This window comes from Sturnira hondurensis, unplaced genomic scaffold (genome assembly GCF_014824575.4).
Source record: "Sturnira hondurensis isolate 20B ecotype Veracruz unplaced genomic scaffold, ASM1482457v3 Scaffold0014615, whole genome shotgun sequence".
In the NCBI taxonomy this organism is placed as follows: domain Eukaryota; kingdom Metazoa; phylum Chordata; class Mammalia; order Chiroptera; family Phyllostomidae; genus Sturnira; species Sturnira hondurensis.
The window spans coordinates 1,411,270-1,431,734 of NW_028087246.1; the positions used below are offsets into that span (position 1 = coordinate 1,411,270).

At 58.7% G+C, this 20,465-nt stretch overlaps 1 protein-coding gene across 1 annotated transcript; it reads right to left on the reverse strand.

Moving 5' to 3' along the window:
- Positions 1 to 3,293: 3,293 nt before the first annotated feature.
- On the reverse strand, positions 3,294 to 7,470 carry B3GNT7 (UDP-GlcNAc:betaGal beta-1,3-N-acetylglucosaminyltransferase 7). Its single transcript, XM_037063545.1, has 2 exons — positions 7,319 to 7,470; positions 3,294 to 5,634 (listed from the first exon to the last, which is right to left on the reverse strand). Exons 1-2 carry the CDS (start codon positions 7,327 to 7,329, stop codon positions 4,440 to 4,442), a joined length of 1,206 nt encoding a protein of 401 aa, XP_036919440.1. The 5' UTR covers positions 7,330 to 7,470; the 3' UTR covers positions 3,294 to 4,439.
- Between the last annotated feature and the right edge of the window lie 12,995 nt (positions 7,471 to 20,465).

Consider the following 20,465-nt stretch of genomic DNA (forward strand, 5'->3'; position numbering starts at 1 on the left):
CCGTGGTGCATAATGGGGTTCCAGGAGTCCCCCCTCCCTGCTCCACAGCGCAGGTGGACAGAGGCTGTCACCTGGGATCCGGCTTCTTTGTTCAGGGTAGGGCCCTTTGAGTGGTCTCCTGTAGCTATGTAAATGTGGCCTGCAGGGCACCCGTTGCCCTGGGGTGGAACAGAAGCTTTTGTTGCCTGACAAAGCCACCCCTTCTCCAGGCCCCTTGGAATGCAGCGCTGGCGACCAGGGAGGAGGGGAGGTGTTTTTGGATCCGAAGCCCAGGGCCTTGGGAGAGGAAAGACCTTGAGACCCATTTCCCCACGTTCAGGTTCGGGATTGACTAAAATTTACTGCGAGGAAAGGCCTGGAAAGTCGCTGCACAGGGACAGCCTGAGAGGGTTTGCAGGGCTCTCCTGTGACTGGGAGCCCCTGACCGTAGCAACCCCTTCTCGCGGCTGCTCTCGGGGGAAGGACGGCTAAGCCGGTGAGGGTGATTAAGAGGAGGGCGGCTTTCGTGTCTGAAGCTTGTGTTCCTGCAGCCTGGCCCACGGGTGCCCCTAAAAAGTTACAGGGCTGTGCGGGCTCCACAGCGCCACCTTGTGGAGGGAGAGGGTCCCTGAAGAGTCCCGCTCAGATTCTCCGAACCCGCGCTGTTTGGGTTTAGGGGAGCACTGGAGACTGCAATTTGGGAGTGAGTGGGCTCCAAGAGGGAGAGGTAGGGTTTTGTAAGGAGGAAAATAATTTTATCTCTACCCTTCTGGGTTCTTAACCGAGACCACTCCCCCACCCCCGTAATAAAGGATTAACTAGAAAAAAAAAACCCATAAGTTTAATGACATGCACACCTCCTGCATGCATGGGGGGGCGCCCAGGAAAACCGAGAAACTCCCGGAAATGGCCCGGGCCACCACCTTCAATATCAGCTGAAAAGAAAATAAAGATGTTGGAGAAGTGGGGGAGGCAATTATGGGAAGGTTACCAGGAAAAGCCCAGTAAAAGGGTAAAAGATTGTGAAGTCACAGACTGAAGTCACTGCCTGCCTCATTGATCGGGGTTCTGGTGAAACGGAGGCTTCCTTTCTAAATGTAAATATCCCTCACAAAAGAGTAACTTCTACTTAGTTTTCAGAGCTTCTCCTGTGTTGGCTGTGTTTCAAAAAAATAAAAAAATAACCAGCTCAAGATAAGCCTTCTGCCAAAGAGGCACATTTCGGGGTGTCATATTCTACTCCTCTTCGTTTTCTGCCAGTACATTACATGTACATGAGAGATTAAAATACAACCAGTCAGATTTATTCCCTGAGTTGCAGTTATTTTGATGGTACTCATTAAGGGCTTATTGTACATAGAGCCAGGTGTATTGAATGTACTCCACAAAATGGCAGTAATTATCATGATTACTGGCAATCAAGATTGTAAATACTGATGGTTCTGGAAACTTCCAGAGTGCCCCTTGTATCTGTTTCCCAGTATGATTGTCAATTAACCTTGGAAGGGCCAGGGCTGTCTTCGGAGGCATCCGGGCTGCACTCCCAGACGACCGGTGGGAGGAAACCAGGGCCAGCTGGCTGAGAGGGCCAGAGCCAGGTCAGGGGCCAGCTGAAGGCTACAGTCAGCCAGGCAGTCTGGACAGGCTGGCTGAGGGTCAGGGTCAGGGTCAGGGTGGGCAGTGACTGGCAGTTCTCTGTCATTAGCCTCTTGTTTCATGGAGCCCCCTTCCTGTTAAGGGGATAGAGGAGCTGGGGGACAGCGATGGCCTGGCCTTGGGACCAGCTGCCTCCTCATGGGCCCCAATGGGGGATTGCAGGTGTGGACAGGTTTCTAGGGTCCCCATCTGATCTTGTTTCTCCCCTGCTTTGGAAGCTGCAGTGGCTCCTCTATGCCTGCAGAAGGCACCCTAACTTCTAGGCCTGGCCTGTAGCTCCAGCCTCCTCCATCACAAGGCAAGTGCTCACTCTTCCTTTGAGAGGCAGGTAGGCTGTCAGGTGGGGAGGGGGCGCAGATGAGCCTGCTGCCCACGCTGTGCAGGGGGTCCTGTAACGTGGGCCCTCTGCCTGTATTTATTCCTTCCTTTTGTGGTGCTGTGCTGGCCCCCCCGCCTAGGTTCAGGCCCCTTAGGTCTGAAATGTCAAGAGCAAGGCCCCCCAAAGGGCAGAGGCTGCGGAAGTTCCCATCCGTGGGACCAGCTGGATTGGCCCAGAGTAGAGGGTGCATAGGCGAGGCCTCTGCCACTTGCCCCTGTTCTCAGGATCCAGCCTGAACACCCTCCTGCAGCTCAACCCTGTGAGGGGCTGCCTCCCTCCCAGCTGCTTTCCCTCTTCATCCCCAGCCCCAGCCCCAGAGGAGCACCTTTCTTCCTCCAGAGGCTCAACCAGCCCCCTTCCCCTCTGCCAGCCAGGCCGGGCTTGGGTTCAGAGGGCGAGCGATGGACAAACAGCCTGTGCAGTCACACGCCCCACCTTGGGAGGCCCTGTTTGGCTTAACTCTCTGCTGGGTGATCTTGAAAACATTAATGTTTCAAAACCAGGGTCCCACAAATTTTGTGGCCAGACAACCTAGAAGGGAAGTGTGGGGGTCTGTGCCGAGGGAGGAGGAAGTAGCTGTGGTGACATTCCTTTTTCTTCCTCGAAGGCAGTGGGGGCCACAGTGGACGTCCGTTTGGTCTCGTGCCCTGTCTATGCTCTAGGGCACTGTGTTAGGCTAGGATCCAGCCATTCCCATCACCCACTCACAGGAGGGCCCTGGGCGTCTGTCTCAGGCACCGGCCCACTCTGATGCCTGAGCTGGGCATCGGCAGGGAAATGCTCGTTTGCTGCCTCTGGCCCCAGTGGCCCTTCTCCTGGGGAGGCCAAGATGCCCTGCATCATGGTGCTCCCCCAGCACCAAACCGCACCTCCTCCCCAGTTTCAATGTTTTTTTTGTCAAACTCATCAATATGTCTAGGTTGACTGAAAGGCCATGGTGGGGGGCGGGGAAGCCCACCAGCCCCTGTATGTCCCACTCTGTCCCACTCTATCCCACTCCCTGCAGCAGCAGCCTCGGGGCGGCTCTGGCCTTGCCCTCCGTGGGAATGCACAGTGTGCTGGGGGCTCCCCCATGGCCCTGCCCCCAGTCCAGGGACCATCTCTCGTGGCACCTCTGCTTTAATCCCGGAACTCACCCCCCTCTAAGGCCTTTCAAGGGGTCCCTTGTACCCACCAGCCGAGAACAAGGACCAAGCTGTGTTTTCTGAGATCTCTGACAGACTTGGCCCCAGACAAGCCCTCTGATGGAAATGGGAACAGGAAGTTTCACACCAGAAAAAAACCAGTCCCCTTTTATTGAGAAAACAGTCAGTTCCTCAATGTTTTCCCAGGTGACTTTACCCAGAGATATGAGGTGGCGTCCTTTGGCACCCATCCCTAAGGACCCCCGAAGCTGGGAGGGGTGGCCCACATAGGACACGCCATGCCTCTGCGGTGACAGATGCTGGTCTGCTTGGTCCTGGAGCAGCTGGTTCTGGAGGGGCCGTGTAGGGCAAGGGTGGGGCGGGCCATGGGGGCGGCTCAGAGGGCCCCATGGAGGAGATGTTTTGCTGGGATGAGTGAAGGGAAGAACACTGCCATTTCCCGAGGCCTGGTGCCTTCTCCCTCCAAATCCTTCATAAATAAAACTTTATAGTAACGGAGGTATGTTCACTTCCAGGGCCAAACTGGCTGGTTTCCCGCCAGGGAGCCAGGCCTCAGTGGGGCTGCCCAAGGGCCCTCGGCTGGGGCTGGTTGGGCAGCACTGTGGCTTCGTCGTAGAATGCTGCTCTCTGGCCCTGCGTCAGGGGGTGAGGGTGGGGGGCCGCTGTCCATCCAGAGGTTCTGAGGATCGCTGAGGTAGTAAGAGCGGCAGGTTGTGTTTCTAGATGGGCTGGATGGAACAGCCCAGGATGCAGCCAGGACTGAAGCCACCTGGGAACTGAGGGGGCTGAGCAGCCAGCTCCCCCAGGGAGAGGGGCAAGGTGGGGGAGGTGTTCTGGAGCCCTGTCTCCAAGAGACCCAGGGGCGCAGACTGGGGGGCCTGTGAGCCTGCACAGGGTCGAGCTTCTCCTGAAAGGGCCGCTTGGGCCTGTGGGGAGAGTGAGGTGTTTCAGGGGAGGAGAATGTTCTGTGAAGACAGAGGGCAGCCACAGAGCCATCCAGAGCCTGGCCTAGCCCAGGTACCTGAGCGTGGGATTCCTTCAGAGGCCACCAGGGCCTCCCACCAGGTCAGAGGGAGCGAGGCCATGAACCCAGGTTAGGAGGGCTGCCAGCAGCTTCACGCCCCAGATGGCCTTCCCAGTCTGGGCACTTCCAAACACTCCTGGGCCGCAGCTCCATTTTCTGGAGCATCCACACAGGGATGCCCCCCCCAGCTACCTGTGCCTGGCCACCCCCAGGAGTGCCTGAGGCCCAGCTCCATCTGCTCGGGGGCCTGGCCCGGTCAGAGCACCTGGAGCCTGCGGGAGCAGGTGAGGTTGCCGTGCACCAGCCCCCACATGGCCAGCAGCTCCGCGGGCAGCAGCTTGTGCACGACCAGCATGGAACGGAAAAAGCATGGCTCCTTATTCATGCGGCTGTTGCGGTTCCGGGAGATGCCGAAAGTCTTGAAGCCCGCGTGGGCCACGGGATACACACCCAGCACCTCCAGGCACATGCCCAGGAAGACGTCGTCGATGGGGTAAAGCTCCAAGGTGTCACAGGCGTGGTGCAGGCGGCGGGCCAGGCCCCCGGCCATCAGGAAGCCGCCGCCCCCAGCGTAGGGTGGGTAGCTGGCCTTGCTGTACAGAGCCCCGGGGATATAGTACTTGTTGTCCTTCCTGCGGATGGGCCGAGCGTGCTGGAGGACGTCACCCACGAACAGGTCTTCCTGCGGCTGCTGGTCAGCCAGGAACTCCAGCAGGTTGGTGGGGTTGACAAAGACGTCATCGTCACCCTTGAAGACGAAGCGGACGTGGGGGCAGTAGATGTCAAGCCACTTGAGGAAGTGGGTCTCCTTGAGGGTCAGGTTGAAGAAGCTGTCGAGAAAGTCCCACTGCAGGATGTCACCATAGAGACGGTCCTCGTAGGCCAGCAGCTGCTGGTAGTGGACGCGCTCCTCCTGCTTGGAGGCTGTGCCCAGCAGGAAGAGGGTGCGCCTGGCGCCAAGGCCCCTGCCCACAGAATCCTGCTCCAGGCCCCAGGTCTGGCGGATGGCCTCCCGGCGGTCGTGCTGCGTGATGACCGACTTGACAACCACCAGCAGGTAGACATGGCCGTGGCACTTCTCCGGGTGGTTCAGCAGCATGGGGAAGTGCCGGCAGTGGCGGTACAGCAGGAACTGCTGGAAGTGTGGTTCCAGGCCTTGGAACCAGGACTGGTGGGTCAGGTTGACATTGGCCGAGCAGTTCGTCGTGGTCACGTCCCAGGCCTGAGGCACCCGCGAGGCCATGGGCATGGGGGTGACCGAATCCTTTGATCTCTTCCAGAAGTCATCGGGGTTCGCCAGGTGTGCGCTTGGTTTCCGGGCCTCCTGAGGCCCTAAGGTGGGTGGCGGGGGCTCTTGTAGAAACTGGCTGGGGGTCAGACCGCGCTGGAACACGGCCACGGCCACGAGCAAGGCCAGGGACAGGCACACACTCTTGTAGATAATTCTCTTCCTGGGGGTGGGGGGGTGGGACACGGAGGACACACAGATGAGTCCCTGCGACCCTCCCAGCATCTCTAGATGCCAAGTCTAGTCCCAGGGCCCCAGGCAGTCAGAACAGGGCTCTGCTTCCTCTCCCATCCTCCTCCCCACACAGCAGGGCTCCGGTCCAGCGCTGGGGAGTCAGGCTGGCCTGCCACCTACAAGCTGAGTGACTTCAAGGGGGTTCCCTTAACCTCTCCAAACCATGACTTCTTCTTCCATGACATGAAGCCAGCCCTCTGCCCTGCTCTCCGCCCCCAGCAAGGCACCCCTTTTGCTTTCATTTCCTGTGCAGCCCCTGTGAGGCTCTGGGGTGAACCATTCAGGTGAACCAGTGGGAGAGACAGGACCTGCACCGCAGCCGGAAAGCGCGGTCCGAGGTGGGGACTTGGGGAGCAGGCTCTAACTTGGGACCTGAAGAAATCTGCCCCTCTTCCCTCCGCCCCATTCATCAGATCTATAAAAAATAAAACAGCCCAGGGCATCTTCCAGCGTGACCACTGTCCCCTGAGCCCCCAGTCTGCCCCCTGCTGGAACATGGCAATGGGCGAGACGCTCCACTGCCCCAGGAGGGGAACATATTTGGACCCTCCCTTCCAGGGATGCTGCTTGCCCAGAGAACCCCTGTCATACCCACTTCAGAAGCAGAAATTAAGAGTTTTTTTTGCCAGGAGGGCTGGCAGCCCTGGACCCTGGGACCCTTTCTCTTCAAGCTCAGGTTCTGGGGGTGGCCTGTCCACCTGCTCTGGTCTTTCCCGTGGAGACACAGGGGCTAAAGGCTCCAGAGAAAGGGCAGGCCAGGGAAGTGTGGCCTTACAGGGCCAGGCCAGTGGGGCGATTTCCCTGAACACCAAGTGGGGAGGTGGGTGCAGGGCCCCCCGGAGGAGGCAGATTGCAATGCGGTAGTCGGAAGCCCTGCTGAGAAGCCGGTGGCCCCAGGACTGGCTGGCGGGAGGAGCAGACACCCAGGGAAGGGGAAGGTTGAGGCCGCTGGAGTCACACTTTCCCACGGGGTCCCCAGGTTTCCTGTGCATGGGGTTGCCGGAAGGCCGGGTCACCTCAGGTACTGGGGTGGGGAGGGGCTGCGTGTGACCTAAGACCCACACTCGGAGGGCTGGGGAGCAGAGTGCTCGGGTCTCCCGCCCAGGGGGTTTCAGGGGAGCCCCCCCAAACCCTAGTAGGGCAGGCCGGAGTCCAGCGGCGTCACCACAGGGGTGGGGGAGTTGGCGAAGCCCCTCCACCCCGGGAAGGAAGGAGAGCCACTGGGGGTAGAGGACGGGATCCCCCAGGACACAGGAGGCCCTCGGAATGGAGACAGAAACCCAGCTGCCGGCGAGACCTTGAGTGCCCAGCTCACGTTGTGGGATTTGGGGGATCTGGGACCGTGGGGAGGGCTGGGCGCACGGGCTCGGCGGTCCGCCGCCGCCCAGCGGGTCCGGGCGCCGAGCACTGCCGAGCATCTCCGGCCACCGCAGCGCGAGCCCATCTGTCCCAGGGAAACTGCGGCCAGCCCCGGACACCCAGCGCGGCATCTCCCGTGCGCGGAGACGCCCGGCGAGCTGTGCCGCACCCCCAGCCTCCCGGGGAAGTGAGCTCGGGGTTTCCCGGCCCCATCCCAGGCCCCCCAGCCCGACGGCCCGCGAGCCCCCACTCACCCTAAAGACATGGCGGCCCTGGCCGGGGCGGCGGAGGAGCGGAGCGCGCGGGTCGCTGCTCGGGGCGCGCGGCTCGGGCGAGGAGGGCGAGACAGGGACGGGGCGGGCAGGGGCCGAGGCAGGGCCGCGCCCCCGCAGAGACTTTCTCTTCCCGGCGGCGGGGGGAGGGGCCGGGAGGGGCGGTGGCGGCCCAGGTGCGTTAACCCCTTCGGCGCCCCCCCCGCCCCGCCCTCGGTCCGGGCAGTTCGCCGCGCTGGGGCCGGGCGGAAATCGCCCATTTCTCGGAGGCGGAACCCGAGGCTCCAGAGCCACCCGAGGTCGCCCTTTCCGCCCAGGGGTGGCTGAGTCGGGACTTTCGCTCGCGGGTACGCGGTTTCCCCGGTGGAGCTTCCCTGGAGTCGTCAGCCCATCTGGATGCTTAGGGACCGGGACACCATCCACCTCCAAACTCCGCCGGGAGGGTGTGCGCGCGCGGGGCGGGGGGCGGGGGGGGGCATTCCCTGTGGTCCCATTCGAACCTTTCCTTGGTGGGGGAGGCAGAGGCAGACTGTATCCCCAAGCAGTGGCTCTCTCCACGTCTGGAGCCCCTCCCCGCTCGGGGAGCTCCCCTCATTGTGAAGGGAAGGCCTGTCTGTCTGGCCCGGCTGTCTTTCTTTTCATCCATCAACAAATATTTCAGTCAAAACCCTTTTTGTCCCCAAGCTTTTATTAATCTATGCGCGCCAGACCCAGTTCCTAGGGGGTGCACTGCCCTAGAGAGACTCGGAGGAGCATTGTTGGCTCAGCGGGGTCTGGGGTGATGAGTATTCCTATCCAGGCGACTTCCAGAATCTTCTACCAAGTAAACACTTTGACTGCCCCGCCTTCCCCCAGATGTCCCTTCTAGCCCTATTCCGTGTTGAGGCCCCATCACTAAGCATACACCGGGACCTTAAAAATGCCCGTAGAATTGAAATGGAAGCATTTCACAGCCCAGTAAATAACCCTAACACTCACCAAGCATTTTCAATATGCCAATCACAGTTCTAGGCTGCTTCAGGGCAGACTCACTTAATGCTAAAGGCATGTGCTGCCATTATTCCCACTCACAGGAGCAAATACAGGTGTCAGGAGGGGAAAGCCCAGCCAGCCAGGTCCAATGATCAATAAACAGACCCAGGGTGCCTGCCTGGCCAGGGAGCCAGACTCTGGGGCTGCCTCTCAGGGACAGCAGCGACAGGGAGCGGCTTTCAAGCTGGGCCCCTGCAGCTCTGATACCGGTTCAGCCTTTGGCGTAAGGCTCAAAGGCCCTTTAGAGAGGGCAGAAAACTCCAAGGTGCAGTGCAACTCTCCTGAGTGCTATAAACTCCAATCAAGGCATGTGAAGGGCCTTCCTGGAGGAATCCCACAAGATAACCCTGGGCCCATTGGCGTCCCAGGGACCAGAGCAGGACCTGCCTGCCACTGAGGACCACTCAGAACCTGACTGACCACCCAGCCCATGGGGCTCTGGGGAATTCACCCCACCACCCACGTTTCTGTGTTCTCCATGTTCACTCATGAGTGTGACCTTGAGGGAGGGCTAGGGGCGGGCCTGGCTGGGGACAGGACCACCCAGCCTCAGCACTGACCTTTCACCCGGAAGCTATGGGGTTGCCTTGGGTGCTGGTGAGGGTGCAGACACAGCTGCTCCTGGGGAAGAGGTTTGTAGTCCAGGTTTGAGGACCAGAGGGGAGGGCTTTGTATTTCCTGGCTGTCACCAGGGGTGGGTGGCTAATTCCCTTGAGACTCAATTTCCTGTGAGCAGCTACATGAGATGACGCATGTAAAGCAGGCAGATGAGTGTCTCCTACATGGTGGCATCATGACAGGCCAGCTGTGATTAATATTACTGTTACTATTGATAACCTAACCCATCAGGCCCCAGAACCCACCAGGGCTCAAGGTGGTCGGGAGTGGGGGGCACCCAAGGTCAACTGGCGTTTGCCAGTGGAATCTGGTTCACTGAGAGGAAGTTTGTCATCGTGGGTTCACTTCGTCTGTGTCTAGGGGGGACTCAGAGTGGGCATGGATGACAATGAAATACTCAGCCCCTGCCTGGTGGGTGGGAGAGGGTGTGCCCGACCGGCCAGGCCCTAGTCAACTTTCCCTATCAGTGGGCTGGGCCCCCCAGCTGGCTGTCCAGTCTGTGTCTAAAGTTCGGACTCACTTTACTGGTCCCAGCCCCTCCCTTGGCCCTCGTCTTTGGGTAGAGCCCTAGGAGATTCCTGCGGCTGTCTCAGCTGGGGTGGTGGGGCAGGGCCCCTGAGAAAGGGGAGGTCGTCCTGTGGATGGAAACTTCCCGGCCCCACAGTCCTGGCAGAAAGCTTGTGGAAGCTGCAGAACCAGGAGATCCGGTGCGTATGTGTGGAGGGTGAAGTGGGGGGTTGGTCTGTCTATAGCCCTGGTGGGGCAGGGATGGGAGGAGCTACTTGGCTGGAGTCCTGAGTCCTGAGCAGTCAAGGAAGTGGGGTAGGTGTCCCTGTCCCTGGGGCCTCTGCTCCCCTCAGGTTGAGGTTCTGCCCTGGAAAAGGAAACTCAGGGAGGCCAGCTGCTGGAGAAGCCCAAGAAGCCCCCCTCCCTCTTCTACTCCTTCCCCTCTCTCCCACCCCCTGCACCCTGGTTCCTCTCCCTGTCCCCTTTCCCCATCTCTCTTCTCTCTGCCAGCCTCCGGCCCACCCTCCACCATCAGTTGGAAGGATCCAGACCCTGCTGGTTTGATGCAATGACCTTGAGGCTCACTTGGGCCCAGGGACCTGCCTTGCCCTTGGATGTGGGGAGACAGCTGACGGACCAGAGGTCGCCCCAGGTCAACTCTTTTTTCTCTTTCACTTTCACTGAAATATACCTGACCTCCAGCACAGAGAGATGACTCGGCTTCCATGTGAAACGATCACCATAGCAGGTTCATCCGTCACCTGAAGATGCAAAAAATGGTTTTCCTTTTTTTGTTTCAATTCCTATTTATTCTATTACAGTGGTCCTGGTTTTCCCCCCTTTGCCCCCCTTCCCACTCAGTGCACCCCTGAGTCAACTCTCAGCTGGGCAGTGTGAGGCTGACTTGGGGGGCCCAGAGAGCTGGGCTGCAATCTCGCTTCACTGCATTTTTATTCGTTTAAGTAAAAATAAAATTAATTAACTTCAAATAAAGATTTTTATTTATTTGCTTTTAGAGAGTGAGGAAGGGAGGGAGAAAGAGAGGGAGAGGAACATCAATGTGAGAGAGATACCTGGTTGCCTCTTGCAAGCCCCCAGCTGGGGACCTGGCCCTGACTGGGAATTGAACCAGTGACCTTTCGGTTTGCAGGCTGGCACTCAGTCCACTGAGCCACACCAGCCAGGGATCACCTTAGTCTTTAAAGACCCTGAGTCAAGTCTGCACTCCAGGGGCTGCTGCAGCCAGTGTTTCGAGTGCGGTGGGCTACACGTGCACCAGAGGGTCTACTGATTAGCCCTGGAGTGTCAGGTGCCATCTCTTTAGTACAAGGCGTGTCCTTGAAGGTGTGTGTCCACACCTGGGCAACCCAGCAGAGCAGTGCCCTGGGTCCAGAACACTCTCTCATTGGTCCAGCATACCGCATACAATGATCTGATTGGAGGGTTAGCCAGTCTTCCTGCAAAGGACGGAGAGTAGGCCTCCCTGGGGCTCCTGGGCAGTGGCGGTGGGTGGGAGGTCTGTTTTGTGCTTCTTGCTAGTAGATGCTTTAAGTGGGGTAGCACTGATGTCCTTGTAATATACCACGTGAGGAGGACCTCTGGTCCTGGTCCACCCATGTCCACTGCAGAGACCCATTCTGCAGGGCACCCTGGGAGGGGCTGCCCGGGCAAGGTGGGTGCTTAACACACAAAGGTGGAAGAGAACAAGGCCGAGAAGGAGCTGGCACAGAGGTGGGAGAGGGTGGGGGAGTTCAGAGGGCAGGGAGGACAGGGTTTTCAAAGTGTGGGTGGTTATGTTTGGAGGCTGGGAGGTGCCCTTGCCCAAGGGCAGATTGGGTCAAAGGGACGCCCCAACCACAAGGGTGCCAGGAGGCAGTTACATGAGGCCCCTTGCAGGGCCCCCATACATGCAACACAAATGACAACGACCTGTTGCCACGGACCTGAGGTGCCCCTGTGTGGCCAAATCCTGACTGAGCCAAGGCTGATCCAACAACCAAGAAGGTTTTTCCAGTTTCCTAGTGACCCTGATGTACACGCAGGTTGGGGAGTGACTGGTGCTGAACCCTCAGTTCCAGCTCCCTGGGGCAGCCATGGGCAAGGGCTGGGAGCGGGGCAGTCCCCACCCCCCAACCCTGTGAGCTTGGGGAGAGGGACCACAGGACTGGGAGGTAGTTCTGGAGGACTTGGAGGCAGAGAGGGGGAGGGTTGAGGAACCCACTTTCCCAGTGAAGCAAGGAACAGTGGAAGAAGCAGAGGCGGGTTTAGGAGCTTGAAGGGAGCGGGAAAGGGTGGGATCTGAAAACATCAGAGAGGGGCGGAGAGAAGCATTAGGGCACTCCTGCGCCCCGCTGGGGACCCAGGCTGGTGGCTGAGGCAGGGATGTCCTGGGCTCCTCTGGATGTGAGTGACGCAGACCCTCCTCAAAGTGGCTGGAGCAAAAGAAATTTATTAGTTTGTGTGATGGGAAACCCTTGTCCTCCGCTGTCTGTTGGCCTCTCCCCACAAGCCACACCCCTGCACAGTCCACATGCCTCTTGGCTCTCTCCTACACCCACAGGCTTCTGCTGTGAGGTGGAGGAGAAAGGCAGGCTTGCAGATGGCCTCAGCGGTTCCTCACTCTATCTTGAGGACCCCGGAGGAAAGGGTTCCACCACACTCCAACCTCCATATATAAAATTCCAGGGAAGGACTCTCATTGGTCTTGCTTTAGTCATGTGCCTGATGATCAAGTCTAGCGGGACTGGAGTAGTTTGATTGGCCAGACCTGAATCACATGTCCCCTGCTGTGGCAGGGCCCTGGGATTAGCAGCCCCACAGGAACTGCCTGGAAGGGGCAGAACCCTTAGAGGAAGCTGCTGTTTTCAAGAAAGCAGGGGAAGAGATGCTGGCCAGTCCTTTGGCTCAGCCAAGCACCCCGGACTCCTAAATTGACCTCCAAAACAGACCTTCCGAGACTGGGAGCCCTAGAAGGAAGAAGAAAGGGGCGGCAGCTGTGTGGGAAATGTCTCGGCCTGTTTTCCTGACAGATCTTTCTCTGCCGGGTGGGAGGAGCCCCAGGCTGGCCTGTGGAGGGTGGACAGAGCTCTTTCAGGGGCGGGGCACTCCGGCCCCCTTTCTGTGCCTGGATTCCCACTGGCTGATCTGGGGCAGCCAAGTCCACCCGTGGCTTTGAGGTGTGAGAGCTAGTCAAATGGGGCTGGAGCTGGGCCGTGGAGTTCAACAAGGCCCAGGAACCAGCGGCTGGGCAGGCTCGGGAGACGCCGGGGGGAGAGGAGAGGCGGAAGGGAAGGAGTGCACCTGAGTGTGGCCCGGAACCCAGGCCCACAGGCTGCTCCCACCCAGGCTCCTGTTGGCAGGACGTGGTGGGCACACTCACACAGACACACACAGAGAAAGAGCCAAATGCACCCTTACAGCAGATACACACACACAGGCGTGCAAGTGACACAGACCCAGACCCTTACACACTCAGGGACAGACATACGCACAGACATTCTCACATTTGGAGACATATACAACACATAATACATGTAGGTCATGCACACCCAGACACATTCACACAAAATCATGCATGTTCAAGAGAAGCACACATGTGCACTCATAGCAATATGCACTTGTGCACATGAGATGTGTGCACACACATGAAGAAGCATGTGTGCACACACACCTAGACACACCCACAGACACACATACTCATCACACCCAGAGACACCTTCGCACACACACTGGCCTGCAGACTTTCCCAGGTAGGAGGGGCCTCTCCCAGCCAGCTCCTCTGCTACTGGTGGGACCCTGTGCGGCTGGCCCTTGGGGACCTGGGAATGGGCTCCAGACCAGGCAGGTCCCACCTGCATCCATGACTGGCCTCTTGATCTGTCCCGCGTCCTCTAGTCTGGGTCCAGCCTGGCCTCCAGGAGCCTCTGGGCACTGTCCACAGGCCCTTACCACCACCCACAGCTGCCCATCCCCCCTTGGCCACCTTGGCTTTCTCCCCCCATTTAGCAGGACACCAGCTTCCTCCTGCTCAAATGCACTCCCTCCTCTTCTGAACCAACTCATCTCTCACAACCTGCCTCAAACATCCCCACCCTTGGAGTAGGTGCCCCCTCCCCTGGCCGGCATCCTGTCTGTCTGTCCCTCCTCTACCTGTCCTACCACGCCCGCACAACTGAAAGCAGGGACAGGCCTTTCTGTGTTCCTGACGGGACGGGGGAGGGGAGGCACTGGTGTCTGTCCGTTCAGCAGCCGAGCGTGTGAACCGCCAGCACTGGCTGCCTGGAGGAGGCCCTGGCAGGTTGGGGGCAGACCTTCCTCAGCTGTATTCAGGGGGTGGCTGGGCGCGCCCACCTCAGGGAGCCTTGGGCAGCTGAGACCCTGGCCCCACCCCCACCACACGTGTTCTAAGTCACACTGACACACATTCACATCGGGTGGGCATTGTGCCCCCTGGTCCTGGGCAGCTGGGCTGCCCCCTCCCCTCAGGCCACCAGTGACTCACATCCTTGCCTGCCTGGCGGCTGACTTGGGCACACACAGCCTCCTTTCAGCCCCTCGGCCTCAAACACTAGCTCACTCTTCCCTCCTCGGCGCCACCCCCTCCTCGCTGAGCCAGCCGGGCCTCCCAGCCTGGCAGCTCAGCCCCACGGGGAGGCCACCTTCCTCTGCAGAGCCCAAGGTTCCTGTCTCTCATCACCCGGCTCCTGTCCAAGCCAGCCCTGAATGGCTGCCTTTTCATGGCCCGGAGCCTGGCCAGGTGCATTCTGGGCAGCCTTGCTCCCACGAGTGCAGGCTGGAGATCTGTCACGTTGGTGCTGCTCCCACGGAGGGGCCAGAGCCGCAGGGGCCAGTGAGGCTTGGAGTGCTGAGGTCCCTCCCAGGCTGGGGTCTGGGCCTCCTCAGTCCTACAAAGAATCTGCTTCTCATCCTGGCTGGAATGGCTCAGTTGTTTGGGGTGTCATCCTGTGATGGGAAAGGCCTCTAGTTTGATTCCCAGTCAGAGCACATACATGGGTTGCAGACTGCGGATTTGGTCCCCAGTCTGGGTGCGTATGGGAGGTAACCCACTGATGTCTCTCTCTCTCTCTCTCCCCCTTCCTTTCTTTCTGCAACCAAAAAAAAAAAAAAAAAAAAAAAGGCTCTTGCCCTGGCTGGTGTGGCTCAGTGGATTGAGCACCAGCCTGTGAGCCAAAGGGTCACCAGTTCGATTCCCAGTCAGGGCACATGTATGGGTTGCAGGCCAGGTCCTCAGTGAGGGGTGTGTGAGAAGCAACCACACATTGATGTTTCTCTCCCTCTCTCTCCCTCCCTTCCCCTTTCTCTAAAAATAAATAAAATCTTAAAAAAAGACTCTTCTCACATACCTTCCTGTCTACTTCCCCAGCAGCCTAAGTAGACTGGCCAGGCGTGGGTTTTATTATTCCCATTTTCCTGAGGAGGCAACTGAGGCCCAGAGAAAGGTCAGCCCACTGGTCAGTAGTGGAGCTGACCTTGCAGAATTCCAGTGAGCACGCAGTGGGTGGCTGAGCAGGTGCCCAGGACAGGGGTCCCCAAATGGGTTTTGTATCTGGCACCCCTCCCTTCTCTAGTCTCAGGGTGGGCCCGTCACTGTGCCTTATGCCCCTCCCACTCTGACAAGGGGTGGGCCTGTGACCTGCACTGGGCCCACCAGGGCTTTGCCCTGGGGAGTTTCAAAGAGGAACTTGGAGAGAGACACTCCTTTGCTGTCTGGTCGTGGAGCTTTTGAGGATGCGACTCTGGACACCCTGGGGAACTGTGGCAACACATGCACCCACAGCACCTGTCTCTGCAGTGGGAGAGAAGGAAACACATAGAGCAAAACAGAAACTGGTGGCCAGCAGGCCCGGAGCCTGGTTCTAGGGGCCCTGCAGTTGGCCAAGTGGTGCCCCTCCCAGGAAGGTGTCTGTGCCCTCACCCCCAGGACCTGTGGCTGTGTTAGGTCGCTGTCAGAAAGAATGCAGGTGCAGAGGGTGGTCGGTCTGAGTGTCCGGGTGGACCCCGTCTATCACAGGAGCCTTTGAAAGCAGAGAACCTTCTCTGGCTGGAAGCAGCCAAGATGTAGTGAAAGGAGAGTCAGAGAGATGGCAGGCATGAGTATGGTTTGACCCATCTTTACTGGTTCTGAAATACGGGGACCCACTTGTGGCTCAGAGACCCAAGGGAGGCCTCTGGGAGCTAAGGGCGACCTCCAGCTAACAGCCAGTGAGGAGACGGGGGTGTCAGGCCTGGGACCAGGAGGAACTGGATTTCACCCCAGCCTTGCCATAAGAATGCAGCTGGCCGGCCAACAGCTTGAGTTGGACCTTGTGAAATTCTGAGTGGGGAAACTAGCTGAGCCAACCCGGGCTTCTAACGTACAGAAGTGCGGGAGAGGAAGTCTGAGCTGTTTCGAGCTGCTGCGTGTGCGGTGGGAGCGCGGCACAGCAGCGTGAGGAAGACGGCCCAGCCCCGAGCCAGAGCTAGGGCCGCTCTGCCTCCCTGCACTCAGCTGCAGGCACCAGTGACTTTTTGTTGGTGGTTTTCTGTCACCCATGACCAAAGACTCCTGACTGATGCCATTAGTTTTATGACTCCTCTGGTTCCCAAGCAGCCTTCCCTCATGGGCTGGTAGGAGGGGGGGCACCTAGAAGTTGGGGGTAGCCACCACCAAACAGGCTGGGGGACATCAAAATATGATGGCAGGTCGATTCCCAGTCAGGGCACATGCCTGAGTTGTAGGCCAGTTCCCGGCAGGGGACACACGATACGTTGTGTGTCCTGGGCAGAGGCAACCATACATTGATATTTCTCTCCCTCTCTCCTTCCCTTCCCCTCTAAAGATAAATAAATAAAATATTTAAAAAAATATGATGGCAGGGAGACAGGCCCTTTTGGACCCAAGCCTTTGAAAGTTTGAGGTGGTCCTTCCAGAAGGCTCAGGTGGCCCAGCTCCACCCCTTTCTCACCAAGCTGGACTCCTCCCTTCCCCCTAGCAGGGCTGAGGTGACTGGGAACAGAGCCATTGCCTGGGAGTCAGGGAGAAATGACTTGTCTGAGAGTGTCCTGCGGTGGCTGGGTCAGAGCTTGTGAGCGTTGGCAATGGTGCCACAGTTGGGCTGGTAAACAGAAGAAGAGCCCTGACCAACATGGCTCTGTGGGTTGAGCATCATTCCACAAAGCGAAAGGTCGTCGGTTCGATTCCTTGTCAGCGCACATGCCTGGGTTGCAGGCCTGGTCCCCCTGGTTGGGGCTCATGTCAGAGGCAACCAATTGATTTTTCTCTCCATCTCTTTCTCCCTCCCTTTTCCTATCTTTAAAAGGCAAATTAAATCTTAAAAAAGAAGAACAAGACTGTGGCTCTTGGAGGAAGTTCGTGGTTTGCAGGGAAGGCAGAGCCTAGGTTGCTCCAGAGTGTGGGGAGCTCAGGATGGAGCCCAAAGCCTGGTGCTCAGGGTGTGTGGGGCCGCTCACAGACAGGCAGGTGCCAGGCCCTGGCCCTGCCCTGCCCAGGCGACTCCTGCACACTCAGGTTTGAGCATGTGTCCACCCGGACAGGGCCATGTGGAGAGCAGCCTCAGCACTGCTGCCTTCTGGGAGCTCGCCAGCAAGGACCTGCAGAGTGCCTGCGTGGTGACACAGAGGGCAGCAAAAGTCTCCTGGTGTCCCAGCAGAGGTGTCCCCACCAAGTGGGGGTGCATGGGAAAGGGCAGGCAGAGGCCAAGGCACATGTTTGCCAAACAGCTGGAGCCCAAAGCAGCCCAACCCCGTGTCTCCTGGGACTAAGGCCTCCCCAGGGCCCTGCAGGCCTCCATCCTCCGCCAGCTCAGCCCCCATGTCTATCACCGCTTCACTGCCTGGCTGCTGCTCTTGCGTCCCTGGTACAGGGTGGGGTCTCAGAACCCGGGAGGCCCTTGTCCAGAAAGTGACAATGCAGACACTTGTGATACACGTGTCAGGGCTGTGTCCCTGTCCCCTGGAGGCCCAATCGGCGCCAGTCCCTGGGAGGGCATCCCTCAGCTGTGGGGGAGGGGAATGACAGGCAGTGACTGGGGAGCGTGCTGAGAGGGAGGCTGGGGGTGGCTCTTCCTCACCCCACACTCCAGGTGTGCCCAGAGTCCACTATGTGGACTGCAGGAAGGTGTGGGGTCTCCCAGCCACACTTGGGGTCTCAGGCTTTGCACCACAGAAGGAATGAAGCTGTGAGGCTGGCCTTGGGGGACTGGGCCGCCCACGAGCGTATCCTGATCGATCCTGGGACCCTGTCAGCTAAGCCCGCTTTGTGAAGGCGAAGCCCCACACCCACCCTCGCTTGACCAAGGAAGGTTCCAGCAGGACGGTGACAGCCGGGCCCCCCTTCCCACCCTGCTCCCCATGGACAGGAAACCCTCCAAACCGCCTTAGGCCTCCTGCAGGAGAGTGGGCCCCTGGCCGGAGCTCCTCTACTTCCAGGGAGGCCGCGTCCTCAGGGGCCCTCCACCCCCCTCCAGAGCGACATCTTCTCCCAACCCCCACCCCATGCCGTTCTCCCCGTCTACACAGGGAGGGAGACCCTGCCGGAGTCATTTCTTCTTGGAAACTTCCGCTGTCTGGGATTTGTGACCGGAGCCATGCTGGCCCAGTTGCGAACGACAGGTCTGCAGCACAGTTTGCTCTTGCCCTGAGGCTGGCCTTAGCCCGAGGGTGCCATCTGGCTCCCTAAGGTTTATGGAGCTAGGAGGCCCCTCCCCTTCTCTCTTCGCTGACCTTCTGGTCTCCAGGGCAGGAGAGTCCCTCCCTGGTGCCCGGGGCCCTTCCCTCTTCTTGAGCCATCATCCCCTGGAGCAGCCCCGAAGATGAGAGAGGAGGAATGCACCAGTGCCGGGGTGGGAGGAGGGGCAGGAGCGGGTGGGCAGCACTTTCAGAGCCAGGGGACCCAGGGTTCTGGAGAATGGGACCCGGGATCTTTCCTGAACGTGGGAAGGTCACTGCAGGTGTGGCCAGCCTCTGACTACAGATGCTGACGGACCAACAAAGGAGGAAAAACTGTTCCTGGATTTGGTGCTGTAACGGAAGCGGACCATCTGGGCATCCTGAGTGAGGTCGGGGGTGGACCTGGAGCCCAGTGTTGGGAGGCCTGCTCTGGGGCGCAGAGGGGGCAAGGCCAGAGCTGTTCCAGGTTGGGCACGGAGGCAGCGGGGCATTCCAGTGCCTGCTGTCCTCTCACAGGCAACTGTTCTGGAGGCTTACATTCCAGCAGTAAGCTTCCGTGTATTTTAGCCCTGGGCCAGACTGTTTCTGAGAAGTTGTGTTTAATTGCAACCACGACCTTGAACTTTTCAGTCCAGTTTGCTTGGCCTGCTGCTGCTCCTGCCTTATGGTGACCTTAGAATCCTCACAGGAATCTTGATCCACACTTTCTGAGGCGGTGGAGTGGGTCTGTGTGGAGAGCAGGACCAGTAAAATGGCGTTTTATGGCGAAGACCATAAAGTACATGAAACAAAGTGGAGTCACTTATGCTAACTGAAATAGCTGTCAGTTGGCCATGACACTTCAGTTCAAGAGGAAAATTTCCTGAGTCAGAGTAAACGCTTGTGGCAAGGAGACAGGTCTGCCCACGTGGCCAGAGCAGAGATGTGTGTCAAGGAGCCACACCTATGATATCTGCACACGTGGTCAGAGGAGCAGTGTCAGTGGGACCACTCACAGCCGGGATCCTGGGGAAATTCCACACTGGCCAGCAGGGGTGTTGAGCAGAACAGACGTGTACCACCCATAAGCTCCTGAGCAAATCCCACAGTTGGCATCATAGGTGCCAAGACATTTATGGAAAGGACCCAGAAGGGTGGAGTGCACCACTCTCAAGGTGTAACTGAGGCAGCTCCAGACCATGGCGGAGACAGCCGGGCTCCACATACCAGAGTGCTGCTCCCCGCCACACTGACCTCCCTCGGCATCAGCCGCCAGGGGCTCTGCCTGCTGGACTGAGGACTTCGCCTACCCTGCTGCCCACCTGGCTCCTGAGGTCCTTCCCTTCAGGACACTGACAACTCCCGTGCCCACCGTGCTGACTCCCAGAGCTGCAGACAGAGACTGTGGGACTCGGGTTCGTTATCCCCCACTGATTGCTCTGTGTGTGTGTTATATTCCTCTTAGACGGTTAGCGTGTGAGTAGGATAGTCATGTACGTTGATGGTCTACTTTGAGTGACCCTGCATTCCATAAAAGCTGAGTGAACAGCACAGTTACCGTGTGTGGCTCTGGTCTGCTCCTTGGCGCCGGGCTGCTCAGCAGGCAGCCAGCCGAGCAGTGGCCCCGTTGACTTAGGGGAAAGACTATATTGCAAACAGATGCTTGTGACAGTCTGGTCCCTCAGGAACCGTGACAGTGGCACAGTGGCATCACCACCAGTCCCACCTACTCCCCAGCCACCTGGCCTCTTGGTCCCCTTGCTTGTCCCTTGCTAGTTGTCATTCACACCTGTCACAGAAGGAAACCTCGGCATTTGGAAACAACAAGGAAGGTGGAAAGTGGTTCTCACAGGAACGGAGGGTGCAGTGGTCTGGAATTTTGTGAGCGACATGTTTGCTGCAAAGAAACCGAAGGGACCCGGCTGGATGCTGTCTCCCTGGGAGGCCCTGGGGCTGAGGGCAGGGCCCCTGGCCGGGGAGGGGGGTGGCCACACCATGAAACATTTCCAAACCGGGGTTACAGATGTTTCATCCCAGCTACTAACTTCAGGGGGGTTTGAAGGAAGGCGGGGGGCCATTTGACACATAACCCCCGAGACTAGGTGACGAGGGTCACTCTTTTAGTTTCAAGTATTTGGATCACTAGTGGCACCCAACCTGAAGAATCATTGAAAAAGGAATAAGAAGGTCCTGGCTGGGTGGGTCAGTTGGTTGGAGCATCATCCCTGTACACTACAAGGTCTCCGTTTTGCTTTCTGGTTAGGGCACATACCTAAGGTGCGGGTTCGATCCACAGTCAGGGCGA